Raw genomic sequence first — 19,497 nt, forward strand, 5'->3', positions numbered from 1 at the left:
CCGAAGCTCCGAAAATTTAATTGATTTGCCTAACACCCTACCAAACAATCATTCTGCCTTCTACTGCCTGCAACTTTTTCAGAGGTTTACTGGTTTCTGCTGAGTACTGAGGTTGTAGGCAGCTGTAGGTCCCCCTTTCTCATTCCTGCTCTTAGCAAATGGTTCCATCCTGTATGTTTTAATTGCTAATGTTCTTTTTAAAAGATGTCTTCTGCTTTTTGCCCTCATTACTACTTATAATGTTGGTATCCCATCTCAGTCACTTTAATGTTCTTCCTCTGTCTTTTTAAAAATAAATTTCATGCTTGTTGATTTTTGCCACCTCCAACTAATGAGAAAAATTGCTTGTGTTCCTTATGGCTAATCAAATAACTACAAAATTTTAAATTTCATCTTAAGATGGTTGCTTTAACCTTTCTTATTTGCTTCTAATCTAGGTAGTCAGGCTTATTCCCCTGGCTTGTGTGTACGTGCAGGGATGGTGTTTTTAATAGGGAGGGTGAGGTCCGGAGCCACTCCGTTTTAACTTGAGAGTTTGCAAGGCTGGTTCTCTAAATAGCTTCTCTATTTCTTATTATTCTTCTTTGTAACATCAAGTCTACATTCTCTTCCTTTAAATCTCATTATATACAATTTTGTGTTACGACAGAAACCTCCACACGGATTCCAGAAAAAAATGAAGCTTGAGATCGTAGACAAAAGAAACCCTGTGTTTATTAGAGTCGCAACTGTCGCAGACACGGATGATCACCGAATAAAAGTAAGTGTTCTCTGTTGTGGTTTGGCTTTGGCTTTTATTTTAAGATGTTTTGGAAATTTGGGAATTTTAGTAGATGTTCCACTTGCAAAGTCCTCTAATTAAATTTAGTACAATCATGAGAATACACAAAGTATTTAGCTATGATGTGCCTTTGTAAGTCAGCATGCACCCAGGTTTTTCCTTTAATCTGCATAAGACGTTTTCTCTTTAATTATGAGTGACTTTTAAGTTTTTGAGTATGTATTTGGAGAAAGAAAGTAGATATAACACCTTAAGGTAATACTCTGTTCAGAAGAAAATACAATACTTCATTCTCTGATAGTATACTCTTTTAAAAAAAATAAAAGTTAATGTTTCTTTTTGGGGTGTGTTAGATACAGTGTTTTCAGAAGAATATCCTATCTTTTAATACATGAGAAGTAAAAATAATTTTATAAATTAAAAAAATCACATTTTAATTAGATTAATAAAAGTCAAATACTTGTCATAAAGTAAGCAAACGTATGGGAAGATGAGTCCAGTTTGTTATGTCCAAGCATGATAAAGTGAGATATAGTAGTTCAGGTAAGGAGCCAGAAGGCTTCTATTCTGTTTCTGGCTTTCAAAATGAACTTCACTTTCAAACCAGAACAATATCTGTTCTACTTACTTTATAGGATTGTTTTTAATCTCTATTAGGAGTAATAATAGTTATAGTGACAGCAAGACGTTAGCTGTCCTTGATGTTTTATAGGGTAACAGTGTTCTCACATTATTTGACATTTGTGGTCATTGCAATATGGGAGGTGTATGTCGTTATCACTTTATTGATAGGTGGAGGCTAAGAAAGAGTAAATGAATTACCTTATTAATTACTGGCAATGGCAGAACTAAATCTCAGTTTTAAGCTGTAGGAGTCTAAATTTATGATCTTTTTTTTAAAAAAATTACATCCTCATCCTCTAATGAAATAATATATAAGAAGATAAATTATAAAATAACATGAAAAACTACACAATTGTGATATTTCTATAGAACATAAATTTTAACATTTAATTTGCCATTTTTAAAATTATATAACTGTATAACATTCTAGAAAATGTCATAAATACTGCAAGATCTATGTTAACCTTTTTTCAAGTGTATTTTCTCCTTAACTGTACTTGGTAGTAATGTAAGTCATAAAGCAGAATATTTTGGAACTAGGTGTATTTTTAAAAGTAACCTAGCCTAGTAATGAAAAAAATGTAGAATTAAGCACAATATTATTTTTATAAATCAAATTGCTCAGAATTGAAAAAATATTACCTTTGGTTTGGGTGCATGAAAAGTTTATCGTCACATATGGCTGGTAGGAATGTAAAGTGTCTCAGCCTTTCTGAAGAGCATTTTGGTGATAGGTTGGTTATTAAAATGTTGTTTATTCTTTCATTCAAGAATTTCAGTCCTAGGAATTTATGTTAAGGGAATAACCAAAAAGAATATGCAAAGATAAAAGCTCCGAGGAAAATATAGCAGTAGTTTTTATAGTATTTAACATGGGGAAAAAAATCACTGTAGCTAATGGGTAAAATAATTCATTGTATAACTACATGATGTTAAAATTAAATATTTTACAAGATTATTTAATATCAGCAAGTGAAAAGTTAGGGTTTAACATTATATACAGTTATCTTCTGTTTTTTTAAAAGAATGTATACATAAGCAATTCTGGAAAGAAACATACCAAGGTAATGACAGTGCTTCTTTCAGGGTGCTGGGACTATAAATGATTACATTTTTAATTGTTTGGTTTTAGGGACGTATGTTACTTTTGTAATAAAAAAATTTAAATTAATGCTCTGATTTTACATGTGAGAAGATTTTGGCCCAGAGAGGTCAAATACACTAACATGGGTGATTCAGTTAGTTAATGGGAAGAGTAGACTAGAATCCAGCTCTTAACTTCCAGCTGAATTGTCTTTCTAATACGACATCCTGGTCCATGCCTAACATCCCAGAAAGAGCTGGGTATGAGGTGTACCATTGATGACCATCTTTTCATAATTACCATTAACAGAATGAATTTTATAGCTGAAGATAAACCACTAACCAAACATCTGTGTGTTTATGAAGTCCACAAAAGGTTTCTGAACAGGTAACAGTGACTGTTTCAGAATTTATCAGAGGCTTCTGAGAATATAAAAAGCTTGCAACAGTAGGAGTTTTTGTAATCAATGAGAGATTATACAGCAGGAATGCTCATTTTTCTTTTTTAAGAAGGAAGAAGAGGAAGAGGAAAATAAAGACTAAGTTACTAGTGTAGCTTAGTATTTTAAGTTTTTTAGACATAAAATCAACTCTTAAGTTAAATAAAGTCAACTTTTAAAATTATAATATATTTTACACCTTGAGCTATTATAGTAAAAAATTTTAAAACTTTTGTCTATTTTATCAGATACTGTTGGAAGAAAAATGGCCAGAATGTTTTTGCTCTCTTTATGTTTTTGGTGACAGTTCAAGAACCGTCAGCTTTTAGCTGTTGCTTATGACATTTTATTTCCAGTTTTCTAAAATATTATCTATATTCTGCTGTTTCTCACTTTATCAATTTTAACTATGGTTTGTTTGTTTCATGTTATGGTAGTTCAGGATTTAGATCTTGCCATCTGCACTTCCCCTTACCCTTTCAGTAGTTACTTCACATTGGTTGGGTTTTTTCTTCCCGTCTTTGATGTTCTTACTATGAATAAGTATATCTTGGTCACTGCTGAGCCAAGTGGTCTTTTCCTTATAACTTTTTGTTTTTCCAGGAGTCAATAATTTGTTGATAGTTTGGTTTTTTAGTTTATCGCCTTAGTAGATTTTTACAAATGTTCCAATAGATCTGATGTGTCTTTGAGTCAAAAGTTCAAGTGTATTGTTCAAAATTCTATCTGCGTCTTCTTTTTTCTTGAACTCTTTTTCTCACACTCAGTAGCTACCTATTCCAGTCTGGGTGGATATACTCTAAGCCTATACAGGGCTTTCATCCTGAAACTTCTCTTTGCTGACAGACTGGGTTATATTTCGCTTTCCTGGATCACATACTTTGTTTTTTTCTTAGTGTATTCTCTTATCTTGCTGAAACACATCTTTTCATGTCTTCTGTGGGGTTTTAAATCCAGAATTAATTGATGTCTAAGCTTGAGAAAGTAGATTTATTGCAAAAGACATTATTTTGAGCCCATATTTATGTATGATTGCATATTATTCCATCCTGTGAATATACCATAATTTATTTATTTATTTATTTATTTTATTTTTTTATTTTTTTTTTTTTTTTGAGACAGAGTCTCACTTTGTTGCCCGGGCTAGAGTGAGTGCCGTGGCATCAGCCCAGCTCACAGCAACCTCAGACTCCTGGGCTTAAGCGATCCTACTGCCTCAGCCTCCCGAGTAGCTGGGACTACAGGCATGAGCCACCATGCCCGGCTAATTTTTTTGTATATATATTTTTAGTTGGCCAGATAATTTCTTTCTGTTTTTAGTAGAGACAGGGTCTCACTCTTGCTCAGGCTGGTCTCGAACTCCTGACCTCGAGCGATCCACCCGCCTCGGCCTCCCAGAGCTAGGATTACAGGCGTGAGCCACCGCGCCCGGCCACCATAATTTATTTAACGTGTCTCTTGATAGTGGGCACTCTGGTTACTTCTAGTTGTTTTCCACTACAAACAATGAGTTGTTAAGATTATGAAGTCAAAGATAATGTATTTTAAATGTTGAATGTTTGCCAAATAAACTTTCCAGAAATATCTCACCAGTTAACACTCTTATCCACAGTCTATGGGAATGCCCATTTAGTCTAATACTTACCAGTTGTAGGAATCACCAAAATGTGAGTATTTTTGGCAGACGGGTAGAAGAAGAATTGCATCTTTTGATTTTAACTTGCACTTTTTTAGTTATAAGTGAAATTGTCCTTTCACATGTTTACTAGTCATTTGTATTTATTTTCTCGATAATGAGCCATTTGTTTTCCATCTTTCTACCGGGGTTTTCATCTTTTTGAATTGATGTATGATATTTTTATAAATTGAGGAAGAGAGTTCCTTGCCATATATGTAGCCAGTGTGTTTTTCAGGTTTCTTGTGGGTCTTCCATCTTGCTTAATGATAATATTTGCCACCCTGAAGTTTTAAATTTTTATGTACTCAGATTGATCTTTTATGGATTTTGAATTTGGTGTCTTACTTAAGTTACAAAGGCTGTGCCACTCTGTGATTACAAATAAGTTCACTCATGCATTCTTCTGGAATATGTATTGTTCAGTTTTTAATGTTTGAATTTTTTATCTGTCTGGCATCTATTGTCTTGTAAGGAGTGAGAGATTCAAAGACTTTAAAATAGAAATCTAACTGCCAAACTTGATTTCAAAGTAAAATATGTAAAGCATTTTAGTGTATCCTTTCATCCTAAATAAAAAATAGGTAACACCTAAAGGACATGTAGCAGATCCCTAGTGGCCTTCGCTGGAAGACCAACTATCCTTTCACATGGTGGCCAGTAAAGATGGTAGCACTGAATACTTTATACTAAAACACGTCTTTGAGAGATATTGTAATTATTTATGAGAAAGCCAGTGATACTTAAAAATGCATGTGATGGAGAGATAATTTTGTATATTGAACGTATTTCTAGTAGGGCATTGAGGTTTTGTTTTTTTTTTTAATAAAAAACTTCTTCAGCACAATTCTAGGCACTTGACATTTACTTCAAAGGTCCTCTTCTTCTCTCCTGCCTCTCCACTGTCACCTCCCATCTGTCTTCCCTCCTTTTCTGATTTTTTTAATTACTGCAGTAATATTTATTGGGTATTTGATATTAATTGTATGAAGATGTTATAACACAGTCCCGGTACTCAAGTTGCTCACAACTAATTGGGTATGAAATCTCTTACAGAAGTTAGAAGAGAATGAAAATGGTTATGCTGTGGGCAGAACTTCTACTGTAGAAATTTTTGTGACTGTTAATTCATACTGTTATTTCCTTGTGTTATCCAGGTTCACTTTGATGGCTGGAATAGTTGCTATGATTACTGGATAGATGCAGATTCTCCTGATATTCACCCTGTGGGCTGGTGTTCAAAAACCGGACATCCCCTCCAGCCTCCTTTGAGTAAGAGACACAAGGACAACTTAAATAAATGTTTCCATTTTCTTATGTAGCATGCTTAATATTTCATCCTTTCCTCCTCCCTTCTCCTTTCTCTACTGTACATTTCTTCTCTATGTAATCTTTCTCCTTTTACTATATTTTTTAATTACTGTAGTCACAAAAATGTCAAAGAAAAAAATGTAATGCCTGAACAAGTAAAGTGTGTATAGACTTTCTCTTACTTTTATTGAGAAGTAAACATCACCTTTTAAAATTAGTACTGAATTTTTGGAAGATAATTTTTGAGACTTTCAAAATTTATCACATCAGTGTCAGTATTGTACAAGTGATTTTATCCTATAGCTTTGCAAAGTGTTACCATTGGGAGAAACTAGGCAGAGCGTGAAAGGGATCTCCCTCTGTGTTATTACTTACAACTGCATATGAATCTATAAGTATTTCAATAAAAATTTCAGCTAAATTCAGTGAAAAGGGTACATTGGGAACTTAATGCACCATGATCTCAATTTTGAGGGAAAACATATACATCATAGGAAAAAATATAGGAAATACAATAAATTATTGTCAGGCTTTTTAAAAATTTAGTGTACTTTTCCCGATCCAGTGGCTTCACTTCTGGATGCTACATGAAAACTGTATAAGAGCACAAAAATATATATACATGGTATTCATTGCAGCATGTTTAAAATAACAAAACTTCCAAACAAATATTGGTTAAATAAATTACAATATACCATACTATAGATACTATGCAGTAGTCATAAAGAATATTAATATCGCAAAGGAAACATAAGACAAGAAGTTAAAAACCAAAGAAGAATGTTTCAAAACAGTACAGATAAATGTTGTCTCTTTTATGTGGCAAAAATAAAACAAAACTGATTGTATCTGAATGCTTAGAACGACATCCAGGAGGGTACACATTAGCTTCGGCGGTCAGGATGAGGGAGGGTCTGAAATGTAGCAGGAAGTGCATATAAAGAGCATATAAGGGATCTGGAACTTTAGTCTGGACTCTGTGGTAGTATTTGAAGTTCTCATAGTATGTGAGTATTCATGTGTTAATTATGTTATTTACTTTATAAAAACTGTTTGCATCTTCTCATTAATTCACATTTAGGTATCTTGAATAATGTTAGATCAAAATTTACCATTTCACTATTGAAGAAAAATAAACAGTGTGAACAAAGTCATAGGGTGAAACCTTTAAAAGTAGAGACTTTTAAGATATTTTTCATTTTTACAGAATCTACTTTTTCTTTCTATATATGTTGGTTCAAAAATTGAATGTTTAGGGAGTTGCTTCTTTCTTATTCTGATCTCAGAGAGTTAATTGACCCTTACAGCTTTTTCTTAACGTTTTGTCCCCTTTTCTTCTCTTGTTGCTTTCTCATAGGCCCCTTGGAATTAATGGAGGCTTCAGAACATGGTGGATGCTCAACCCCAGGATGTAAAGGGATTGGCCATTTTAAGAGAGCAAGGCATCTGGGCCCTCACAGGTATGTGGTGGCTGCCACGCACATGAGGATTTCTTACGTGGTCAAATCCAGGGTACCTGTCCCATATGTATAAATGATTTCCGTGTATACTAACCTGAAGTGAACTGATTTTAAATTCAGATCCATAAGAAGTGTGGTTACCATGGTGACTGTGTAAAAATGAAGGGAATATCTGTAGTTAAATCTTCCTGGGAGAAAATGCATTCACGATTTAAAATAGATTTACACTAGCTATTTGAGTTTTCTTGGCAACCTGACTAGTTTTAGTTATTTTGAGTTGACCATTAATAATGAGAAGAGGGGAGGCCTCTTGAAAACATTTGGTAGAATATTGTATGATTAGGTGACGTAATAATTTGAATAATGAGAGATGAGAGTGTTGGGGATTAGCAACGGAGATAACGAAAAGCACAATATAAATAGTCAAATATAAGAATGCATTAGCCAGAACAGCATTTTTTAATATTTTTCTATTATTCCTAGGTAACTTAAAAAAGAAAATCAATTTATTTGAAATTTTATGTATTTAAGTGATTTGGGAGTCTTTTGTAGACATTTAAAAATATGACTAAAATAATAAGAAATTCCTGTGATATAACTGGGATTCATAAGGAACAAAAGCATCACCTTTTAAAATAATAAATTGTCAGTATAATGTTCTAACTATGTATTAATTGGATTGCCCGGTAAGAACAATGATTCCTTGTTTATCTAGTTTGTACAGGTTGTGAATCTAGGTTTTTAAAAAATTTAAAGATTGCTTTACCTGTTCCTGAACGAGTTAATAGGAATAGCAGAATTGGTGTGATTATTTTCATCTGAATATAGTTTCCTTTTTCTTTCACCTTTGCAACCTCAAATCCTGCTTATCTCCCTTTTGCAACACTTCTCCCTAGTTTTTATGAGGTTCAGTATGTTCCAGAGTAAAAAGTCTGAGCATAGACAGGATGATTCCATTTGCAAATATCCATTTAAAAATCGTTTTCATTGTTTGTATGACTGTAAACCAAAAGTTAGATGATTAATTTAAACTTAAAGTTAAAAATGCTACATCTTAGAAGTTATTAAATATTGCCTAGTGAAGGCTGCTGGATTATTTTTCAGACATTATATAAGTCTAAATACCAGAAATAATTAATGAGTATGCTAAATTTGCATTATTGTCTTAGTTCGTTTTGTGTTGCTATAGCTGAACACCACAGAGACTGTTGTGGTCTGTTAAATATTTATTTATATATTTATTTATTTATGAATTTATGATTGAATGAGATGAGGTTTTGGTTTATCACTCAGGCTGGAGTGCAATAGCACAATCATAGCTCACTGCAGCCTCAAATTCCTCAGCTCAAGTGGTCCTCCTGGCTCAGCCTCCTTTGTAGCTGGTACTACAGGCACACCACACTGTACCCAGCTAATTTTTATTTAATTTTATTTTTTAGACACAGGGTCTTGCTATATTGCCCAGGCTGGTCTCAAAGTCCTGGCTTCAAGCAATCCTCCTGCCACAGCCTCCCCAGTCACTAGGATTACAGGCGTGAGCCACCATGCCTGGCTTGTGTAGTTTATAAAGAAAACAAATATATTTCTCACAGTTCTGGAGGCTGGAAAGTCCAAGATTAAAGGGCCGCCAAGACTGAAGGCTCTTCTTGCTCCAGCATCCCACAGTGGAAGGCAAAGAGAGCAAGAGAGGGCCAAACTCGCTTTTGTAACAACCTGCTCTGGTGATAATGAACCACTCTTGAGATAACATTAATCCATCCATGAGAGGGGGCCTAATCACCCCTTAACAGTCTCACCTCAATACTATCACAATGGCAATAAACTTCAGCATGAATTTTGGAGGGGACATTCACGTCATAGCAATAATATACTCAAATTCATTCAGTAAATATTTTTGAACAATAAGTTTTCCAGTTAGAATAAAATTTATTGAGCATTTATTTACTCCGTATGAGCTACTGCTCCAATTGCTTTACATGTATTGGATAACTTTCAAAACAACCCTATCACATAAGAACTGGGGTTTTTCCCCCTAGTATTTGATGAGGCCACCATGGCACTAGAGAGGTTGAGTAACTGGCCTCACTTAACAGCTAATGATGAGAGCCCAGCAGAGCTCACGGGTCTGTGCTGTTGACCACTGCCCTCTGACTGCCTCCAAGGCTGTGCTCCACGAGGTAGTCACGGACCAGCCTTCAGAGAACACATGGACTAATGGAACTATAAAAGCTGTATATAATTTAATTAAAATATAAGATACAAAATTAATAACTAATATTGGAACTTTGATGTACGTTCCTTTTTACTGTACAATCCAAAAACATTCATTGCACCAAAGGCAATTTGCTAAAATTGTAAAGGAAAAGAACATAGAAATTTTTAAGATAAGTGAATATTGACAGTACATTGTTGGGGTACAATTGGAAGCTCAAAATTTTTTTTTTTTTTTTGGTCTTCTGAGAGGATGACACACCTTATAGCAGTCTGTGGTCTCTTTGGGACTTCTTCAGGTCTGAGTGGAGAAGTTCTCCTTTCACAGCAAGGTCTGCGGTGACAGCCATTCCCATGCCTGATGGCCTGGCTGTTCACCAGGACCACCTTTCCCCAAGGGCGCAGGTGGACCTCTGAGGGTCCCTCAGCTGGGCTGTACCCGTTTCACCAAGTGTCAGTGGTTCTCTTTGGGGCATTTCTTCATGGACGCAGTGTTGTGCTTGCTAAGAGAAAGATTCGTGGAAGAGTTAATGGAGAAATATGGTAAAGAAACTCTTTTAGGATAATTGGAACTATAATAGAGAATTACTCATTTTCTTGGAAGGAGAGGCAGAAGTACACCTTATGGCTTAGAAGACAAGCATTGATAAAGAAGCCGTATTCCTTTTCTTGTCAAATAGAGGCATGATTAGCAGATTCTGTGCCTTGGGAAGAGTTGTTGGTTGGTAAGGGCCTCTGGATGAGAGGGGTATAATTCACAGAATTGTGGGAGGTCCCAGCTTCTGCCCAAGTGCAATCTTGTCTCCTCCTCAGCCTTTGAACTGGGTTTTCTTAGAATCCCTGACTATGCGATCCTATTTACAACAGTCAAAGCTCTTTTTCTGGCAGGATATTAATCCTTAACAGGCACAGCCTGTTTTCTATTTCATTAGTAGACTTGTGGAATAGCTTGCCGCATCATGGATATTCTTGGAAAGGTTCATTTCACTGGCGTTTATTTTTGTTCTTACTGAGAATGCTGTGTTTAGGAAGATACAGTGAGAAAATTCTCTTTGGATTAATTTACTGAGAAACTACATATATCATTCATTCTTTGCTTAGATAACAAGGAAACTTTCTCTTTTAGCAAGAACAATCAATTTTATGAACACATAAGCAAAAGACTTTGTTTTGACTTGCATGTGTTGTTACTTTCTCTGAAGATTGCAGTAGTTGGATTTGATCTAGTAAGTGTTAGAAGCAGAATGTGTGTCTGAACAATGACATCTGAGAATGTGACTCTTGTTTTAATGTTGAAATATAAATGATCGGTGAAAGAGTTGGATGTGGATATGGTATTCTCATCTCTAGGAATATTCAATAGCCAGATTGCTAAATTCTATTTCTGTAGCAAGGGAGGATTAATATCAGTTGTGTCATGGTGTTTTCCTTTGTCAGTGTGGCCTACTGAGAGGTCAAGGAATGGGAGGAGATTAAACGAACACTAAAGTTTTTACGTAAAAGTAGATATTCTACATATCTAGTGCCTTCGGGAGTAAATTTTTTCTATGTAAGGTTTTTATCTTGGAAAAATAAAACAAGAAAAGAAAAAAACAGAGTATTTCCAACAACCTCTAAAGGATAGTTATGAAGTCCTTGGGATGTTTTAAACCATGGAAACTCTGGATGTGCACCTGCAAGCTGGGAACATCGTATTAATTGAACATCCATCCATCCATCCACTGAACATCCATCCATTGAACATCCATCCATCCACTGAACAAACACTTGCTGACTGCCTACTCTGTGCCACGTGCTGGGCTTGGTGATGGGCTGTACAGAGGAGAGGGCCCCTCCTCCTCAGGAGGCCAGTCTGCTGTGACCAGATTCTCGTAGGTGCACAAATGGCATAGCCGTCATTGAAAAGCATCGGCCTTTGCTGAGGGAAGCATAGCCTTCATTGTGAGTCATGTTACAGAGTTTTCAATGCTGTTTGTTTTTGCTGATGTTCTTTTACACAATAGGGGCTAAATGTCCCCCTTCCTTTTTAAATAAGAATACTAATAGGATTATCGGTAGGATTTATTGATGACAACTTACGATCCAGGCACTATTCCAAGGACTTACATGTATGATCTCATTTAATCTCACAGCAACTCTGTGACTCAGGCACTGTTCTAATTCCTGTTTTACAGATGAGGAGACAGAGATTTGAAATAGTGAAGTGAGCACCTAAGATGGAACATTGGCAGAACCAGGCTCAGCCCAGGCCTGGACAGCACTTAAACCTTTACTGTTAACTGCTAGCCGGGCACCCATGCACAGCACAGTGCCTGATAGAGCCTGCCTGGTTTTTTTTGTTGTGTTTTTTGTTGTTGTTTTTGTTGTTTTACTGTTTTTTTTCAGGACTGAGTTTGAGAATGATTGTGTGAGCACTTAGAAAACTGGAGATGTTGCCCAATTGTTTAAATAAATATAAGTAAAAGGGATTTTAAGGTGGCAGTGGAGAGCGGTGAATAAGGTACTCCTTCCTCCTGCCCTAATGAGCTGGACCCCTCTTTCCTAGGAAAAACGGCCTCCTTAGAGAGACCAGTGGGGCAAGTCCCCACTGGTATATATAGCTGATATGGTATAATTTGCTGATAGTATAGGATGCACCCTAATAAGGTACTTCAGTAGAAAACAGTATAATCTGTGTGGATCTATCCTTCTTTCTCAGGGATTGTGTACGGTAAAGAGTTGTATGTATGTGTATGCATGTATGTACCCATGACCAAATGCACACACGTTATGTGATGAGCCATACCTTACTGAAGTTTTGTCACTTGGAAACTCAGTTCATGAGAAACTAGAATGTATAAACATAATGAAAACTGACTCTTTCCATAGGTGCTTAATCAGATGTTTAATCAGCACTGGAGAGTTTTTAAAGTTCATGTGCAGTTTTAGAAGTTAATAACTTTATATTTATACATAACAGAAGAAATACCAAATAGAATACACAGTATTTCTAACATGATACAATTCACATCTCATGTGCTCTTTTAAGTGACAGACACAGGAGTGATTCCAACTCCTTGAAAACACGATTACTTGTGGATTTCACTGTAATTCTTATCCTAGGGGCAGTTAATGGGAGTGGATGAGATAGTGAAGTACTTGGGCATGTCTGTAGGTTGCCTTTGCCTGTAAGGTCATCAGGTAAGAATTATTTTACAAAGCTCTGTGACCTTAAGCCAATAAAGTGCTTGAAGCAGTGCCTAGCACATAGTAAGAATACAGCACATGTTAGCTACATGCACTATAGAGGGCAGGCAGCAGCATCTTGCTAGAGGTTGGTACTCTCAGATGGATTTCATTGTCATGGATTAGGAATAAGGAAGTTCTTCAGTATTGCAAGGCACTATTTACCCATATAGTGTAGCAGTTACAAGATAGCCAGGGTTCCTAATCTAATTCCACCAGGAACTAACCGAGTGACACTGAGCAAGTTCCCTTGTTGAAGCCTCAGTTTCTACATCTGCAGCATGAGCATTGTAATAGGAACTCTTCTCAGGGTTGTGAGAACTAAACGAGATAATATAAGTAACTTAGCCTGCGTAATGCACTCAACCCATGGTCATTTTTGTTGTTGTCATCTTCATTTTACATATGACAAAAATCGTCTCAGAAGCTGTGTGTGCTCATTATTGAGTACCGGATCCAGCAGCAGAGCAGGTTTGGAACCTGATTCCCATTTCCACCTAGAGCGCCACCCATCCCTTTGTGCCTGTTCTGTCACTTGAACACCTTTTGCATTTTGTGACATCCTGTTTTTTCATCACTTCCCACTTCTGGAGCCAGCTGGCTTTCCTCTCTACCCCAGAGTAGGTGTGAGCATGGGAGATGTGTCAGCCACGAGACCCAAGTGCACCCAGTCAGACGCTGCCGCGGGGCTGTCCATCTTGAGGAATGATGTGAAGGCAGGTCAGGCTTTGTTTGCAGCCCCCAGAGAATCGAGGAGCACAGGAGGGCCTGCGGAGGCCCGAGGCCTTAGAACAGTGGCACAAGGGCCATGTCCCCAGCAGCCTCATCCTGTGTGGGCCCTGTCTGCGCTGGTCCTGCCCTGCTTCCTGCCCTTTCATAAGATCTTTTCTGCTCCGGTCAGACAGAATTGGTTCTGGTCACCTGCATCCATGAGCTCTGATTAGTACAAGGATCCTGTGAAGGATCCCGTGAAGCATGTGGAGTGCTGTGTTCAAAAGAGACTTCGTAGTTGGAGATGGGATTTCCCTCACTTGATTACTAAATGCATAAAAAGAAGGAATACAGTATGCCCATCCCCAACATGATGAATACAACCGTGTGCTCCTTGCGCTCAGTGACTTCATTGCCGTGACCCTGGGCAAGCAACATCTCTGCCTGGACAGCTGGTAAACATTCCACGGTTCCTGACACTGCCCCCAAATCTACTTCTCCCTAGTCATTCTCATCTCAGAAAAAAAACAACAACAAAAAAGCATCTCTGTTACTAGCCAGTTCTTCAAGCCAAAAACCTGATGGCCACTCTTGAGCCCTTCCTTTCTGTCATTCGTCATCTCCCCTCCATCCACAGGTCCTCTTGGGATCACAGAAGATACACCACGGCTGAACACTTTACTTTTCCTCCATTCTATAACTTTTCTTTCTTCAATTCTGCCCTGCTGAAATCTTCTTTCCCTCCAACATGCTAAGTTGTTCCTGTGTCTCCTATTTCCTGGAACGCTCTTCCCCTCAGTGTTGACCAGCCGTTGTCTTGCTGACCTTGTGGGCTCTGCTCAGATGTGCCTTCTCCAGGGAGGCCCTTCCTCTCCCCGTCATAGCATCCTCACACCCTCTCCCATGTCATAGTATTTTGTTTTCTTCATGGCATTTATCACCATGTGAAATTATCTAATTTATTTGTTTGTATAATTGTGTACTGCTCATCTCTCCCTGGAATATCAGCTTCCTAAGACCAGAGATCTTGTTTTTTTATTTTCCACTGAGTTTCCAATGCCTAGGAAGGTATTTAGCACATAATAGATACTCAGTAAATACTTGTTCAACAAATGAATAAAATAAAGACCAGTGTTACTTAACCTTTTTAAGCCTTACATATTAATAGTTTGTCAAATGAAATGCCTGCCTTATAGGGTGTTGGGAAGATTAACTAAAATATTGCATGTAAAGCACTTAGCATGGTGCTTGATATATCGTAAGTGTTCCACAAATAGTACTGTTGTTTTTGTTATTGTTAACATTATGTAAATTTACGTCAACACATGATCAGATGTTATTTACTTTCTTCTTTTGCATAGATACCAGTGTAGAATAGCTGTAGTTAAAGAAAATAAAGGTTGCATTTTTGCTTATGAGATATCTGTGGTAAATTTTATAGGCCATTATCAGAATCACCTGGGAGAATTTTCAGACTTTTTCCTCCTTCTCCCAGGAGAGTGTATCAGATTTCTCTTGGTGGAGGGTAGATGCACACTGTTTAAAAATTTTCCTGCGTGATTATCCACATTCTCAGTATCACCTAAACTGAAGAAAGGAACACATGAGACACTAATGTAATTTACCTTAGGTCCAAACCATTTCCAGATTTGGGAAGGCTTGCTAAAAACAGGAAGGCAAGATAGGCAGTTAGTTGGGGATGTTGCTGTGTATTGGGATCTGAGGTACAGAGGTCCCCCATTTGTTCTGCAGACTGGAATGCTGAGGCCCAGGCCAGGAGTGTGCTAACTAACGCTGGACAAACAGTGAATGACCTGAGTTTCCTCTGCCGGGATAACAGGAGTGATCACCAAATGAGACCTTGAGAGACCAGCCAGTAGTCACAGATGGAAGGCAGATGAGCTAGATGAGTCATGATCCAAGTTGGCCTCTGGTACTTTTTCATGTTGGAGACAGGATTAGCTACAGATTGAGATATATATATATAGATAGATAGATAGATATGTATATCTATATCTCAATTTTTTTTTTCTAGGACATCAGGGATAGATCTGGACCCAGAGACAGGAATGTCCTATGGGGGAACCTCCTCCTTTGGAGGGCAGTAGCTGTTGAATAAAGGAAATTAAATAGCTTATGACCGCCGTGGGCCCAGAGGATCCCCTTAGGAACAGATCTACTCCACTAATCAATCTCTCTCTCCCACCTCTACCACCAAGCCTCCAATAATGTCTTAAGCATTTCTTTCTTGGGGTTGATTGTTCCTAGACATTCACAGAGAGAGTCCTTCAGTGACCATTGTTCAGTTCCAAAGATTGCAGTGGATTACTTTTTAAAATCTAGTGCGAAGACATATTTTCTTTTAGAATATTACTTATGTTTGAAAGATAAAATATTTCTTACTATGTTTCTTACTATGTTTAATCATACATATACAATATAAATATGTATAACATAATCAGGTGAATTTTGGGATTTTATATTCTGTAGCCTGTCATTTTGATTGAAAGAAGTTTAAGTAGGGTCTAATGGAAATGTTCTTTTCTCTTTTTCCTTTTAATCTATTAGTGCTGCCAACTGTCCCTATTCAGAAATCAATTTGAATAAAGACCGTATTTTCCCTGATCGCTTAAGTGGTGAGATGCCTCCAGCCAGTCCATCATTTCCAAGAAATAAAAGGACAGACACAAATGAGAGCTCTTCATCACCAGAAATCAGGTAATTAAAGCGATAATGTTAGAATTGTTTTGAAGCGCTCTGATTGAAAGAGGTTTGTATCTTAGTTGTTTTATGTTCTGTGGCGTTGTTTTCTTATAGATTGTTAAAAATATACCTAATTTAATGTGAAATGATGGTACGGATTGGTACTTAGACTTTTTTTTTAATTAGGGTTTATAAATGCACGTGTAAATCAGACAGAGTTTTCTCTTACTTATTCTTTTTTTTCTTTTTCCTGCCTCTGTACCCCCCACTTGTTCTTTTATTTGAACCCGCTTGGTATTTGAGGTTTGAAAATTCCAGCCGTTTTTACTGCATGCCAGTTCATATTTCTGTATGAATTAATCAATACTTATATGGAGCCAACTTTTATTAGAAAGGTGGCAGACTCCTTGTCAAAACCAGACATTATTTCGTTTTAGTGCTCATTTTATGCCACATACTTGCGTATACAATATTTCATTTAATTGTTAATATGTTAATTGTATTATAAACTCATTTAGTTTTGATTTCACTTTGTAGAGTTGAGTTGGAACGTTTAGCCACCGTGGATTAATTATTAAGTAAAGAACTGAGTTTGTTTGATATATCTTTAAGTAAGTGGTCCTTGCCCTTATATTAACAGAAGATAAAGAAAGCAGATTAGGAGAAAGATGCTTCTTGATGCTTAGGTTTTGGGGTCTCTTTTATGAACTATTTCAGAACCTAAGACAATGTAATTCTTTATATTTTATAACTTCTATTATTCTGGATAAACCAAGTAGACATTTGAATTAGTAAATATGATTCTAATTCACAGAAACATTATCAGAGTAATGGCATTTAAAGTCAAGTATCATTATCCTTATAATCATTATCCTTACAGAAAAACAGTTTTGCCCTATGGATGGGGTAAGGGGGAACCACAGCTGCTTCAGTTATTAACAACAGTGGTGATTTTTAGAATTCCTTTTTATTTTTTTTTATTTTTATTTTTTTTGAGACTAAGTCTTGCTGGAGTGCAGTGATGTCATCGTAGCTCACTGCAACCTCAAACTCTTGCACTCAAGTGATCCTCCTGCCTCAGCCTCCTGGGTAGTTGGAACTACAGGCACATGTCACTACACCTGGCTAATTTTTCTGGGTTTTTTTGTAGAGGTGAGGTCTCGCTCTTGCTGAGGCTGCTCTCAAACTCCTGGCCTCAAGTGATTCTCCCTCCCTGGCCTCCCAAAGTGCTGGGATTACAGATGTGAGCCACCAAGCCCAACTAGATTTTTAAAATTCTTGAAACCATGACAAATATAACATAAACCCATTTACCAAATGGCAACACCCCAAAATGAGAATTGCTTGAAGAAATTTAACTTTAAAGCAAATAAAACTTAGCAGTTTACACAGCAGTAATTACAGATACAGAGTTCATTGACTAAAAGGTGTTAAGAATACCTAGAGTTTAGATTTCAAAAGCTAAGATAGTGTTTGAAATATCAACAGAAGGGCTGGCAGGTGCCTCTCATAGGCTTTTCAATAACTGGGCTTCTAGGCTGGATCCCTGGGGCCAGAGTCTCCTCACAGCACAAAAGGGTGGCTGGTTTGGATTGTTTCTTGGGTTCCTTTTTAGTTCCAAATGCATGTAAGAATACAGTAGTTTTTATAGGAGAGCTGATCATTCCAGTGTTAGGTCTTCTCTTTGGGTATGGTCAGGGTTCTTCCTCATGGTCATCATTTGTGACTAAGGAGACAATCTCAGGTATTTTAAGTTTTCTGTAGTAACCCATTGTATCATTCATATCTAAATCTTTTTAAAGTTATATGTATTTTTAGCCTATACCATCATTTGAGTCAGTGAGTTCTGACCTACCATTAGTCTTCCTCGCCCCTGTCACTTTTTTGTAGGTTTTCTTCTAAAATGAGTAGGTTCGAAAATACCCTTCCTCTCTTTAGGGTTTTAGTCAAACCTTTTACTCGCTGAGACCCTGAATTGACTGTCAGTTAGGATTGTCAACTCTAGTGTCCACAGTAGAATGAAATATGTGGCCCTGCCATATGTTGCTGGATGTGTGTGTGTACAAAGCAGTACTTGAACTTGACAGCTGAGCCTACCTGCGCAGCTTCCCCTTTTTCTGGCCCCAGAAGTCTGGCAGGGAATGAAAACGTCTGAAGCAGCCTCTTTGCTAGTGATCTGCTGAAATGGCTCCACTCAGAAGGCATTGGGGGTAGGAGGTTGGATGACTATTGAGATAGGGCAAGACTGGTCTTAGAAATCTTCTCCCCCCCGCATCTCCTCCCCATCCTAGAAGCTCCTCATCTTCCCTCCTGACTCACATTTCCCCAGGAGGTCGGAGAGCATTTCTACCTTCTTGTTGGTCTCTTATAAACCATAACTTTGAGTGTAACCCAAGGCTAGAACTGATATCTTTAAAAGGTAAAGAAATGTCTTTCCATTTGTTTCCCAGTGGGTTTCCTTTTTTATTTTTTTTTTTTTCAGGAAAATCCTGATCATGTTACATAATTACTGATATTACATATCAAATTGTGTGTGTATGTATGTTTTAATTTCAGAGTGTCTCATTTTGTTATTATGAATGGTTAGAGGTGTCCATGTCTGTCTCATGGGAGGATCCTGGCAGAGTGGCAGTGACCTGCCTCCGGCCTGAGGTCAGCCAGGACTGAGGCGGGTGGTAGGACTGAGCTCGCAGCCATCAGGGGAGGACTTCACACCTCTCCATAGAAACCCTGGAGCCTTGCTCTTGAGGGTTCAGGGTTGAAGTCACCTGCATAAATTCCATCTTCTTGACTCTCACTTTCACTTTCTGTACCAGCTTTGGCCACAGCTGTGGTTTTAATATGTAGGAAATGTAAAAGAGCTGTAATGTAGACTTTCCAGCTGTTTATATAGAATTCTATATTTCTTCATATTTCTTCCCACGTAAGCAAGAGACAGAGCAGTAAATCAACAGCATACTCAGAGGCCAAAGAATAAAAAAGATGATGAGGATTCTGAGCTTTCTGCTTAATTAAAAAGAATTTAATTACTTAAAACCTAGAGGTGGTAAATAATCTCGTATTTCTTAAAGTTTTTATAATTTCTGATGGAGAAGTAAAACTAAATGAAAATAAAGTATTACTGATATATTAAAAATAGCTATTAAGCATTTTCTAGGTGCTATACTAGGTATTACACGAAGATGATTCTTGTTTCTTCTAGGTATTTTCCTCTAATGTTATTTTCCTGAGTAAATGCTGTCAGTGATGCAAACCTTTTTGTGTTTAGTACTT

At 37.1% G+C, this 19,497-nt stretch overlaps 1 protein-coding gene across 8 annotated transcripts in view; it reads left to right on the forward strand.

Moving 5' to 3' along the window:
- L3MBTL3 (L3MBTL histone methyl-lysine binding protein 3) overlaps nt 1-19,497 on the forward strand; it is a 105,423-nt gene that overhangs the window by 62,420 nt on the left and 23,506 nt on the right. For all 8 annotated transcript variants that reach the window (XM_045544341.1, XM_045544345.1, XM_045544342.1 and 5 more), the window contains 4 exons: nt 650-760; nt 5,761-5,875; nt 7,272-7,374; nt 16,090-16,239. In XM_045544341.1, coding sequence (XP_045400297.1) covers nt 650-760; nt 5,761-5,875; nt 7,272-7,374; nt 16,090-16,239 — 479 coding nt within the window. The remainder of the gene's footprint in view (nt 1-649; nt 761-5,760; nt 5,876-7,271; nt 7,375-16,089; nt 16,240-19,497) is intronic.

This window comes from Lemur catta, chromosome 2 (genome assembly GCF_020740605.2).
Source record: "Lemur catta isolate mLemCat1 chromosome 2, mLemCat1.pri, whole genome shotgun sequence".
Taxonomy (NCBI): Eukaryota; Metazoa; Chordata; class Mammalia; order Primates; family Lemuridae; genus Lemur; species Lemur catta.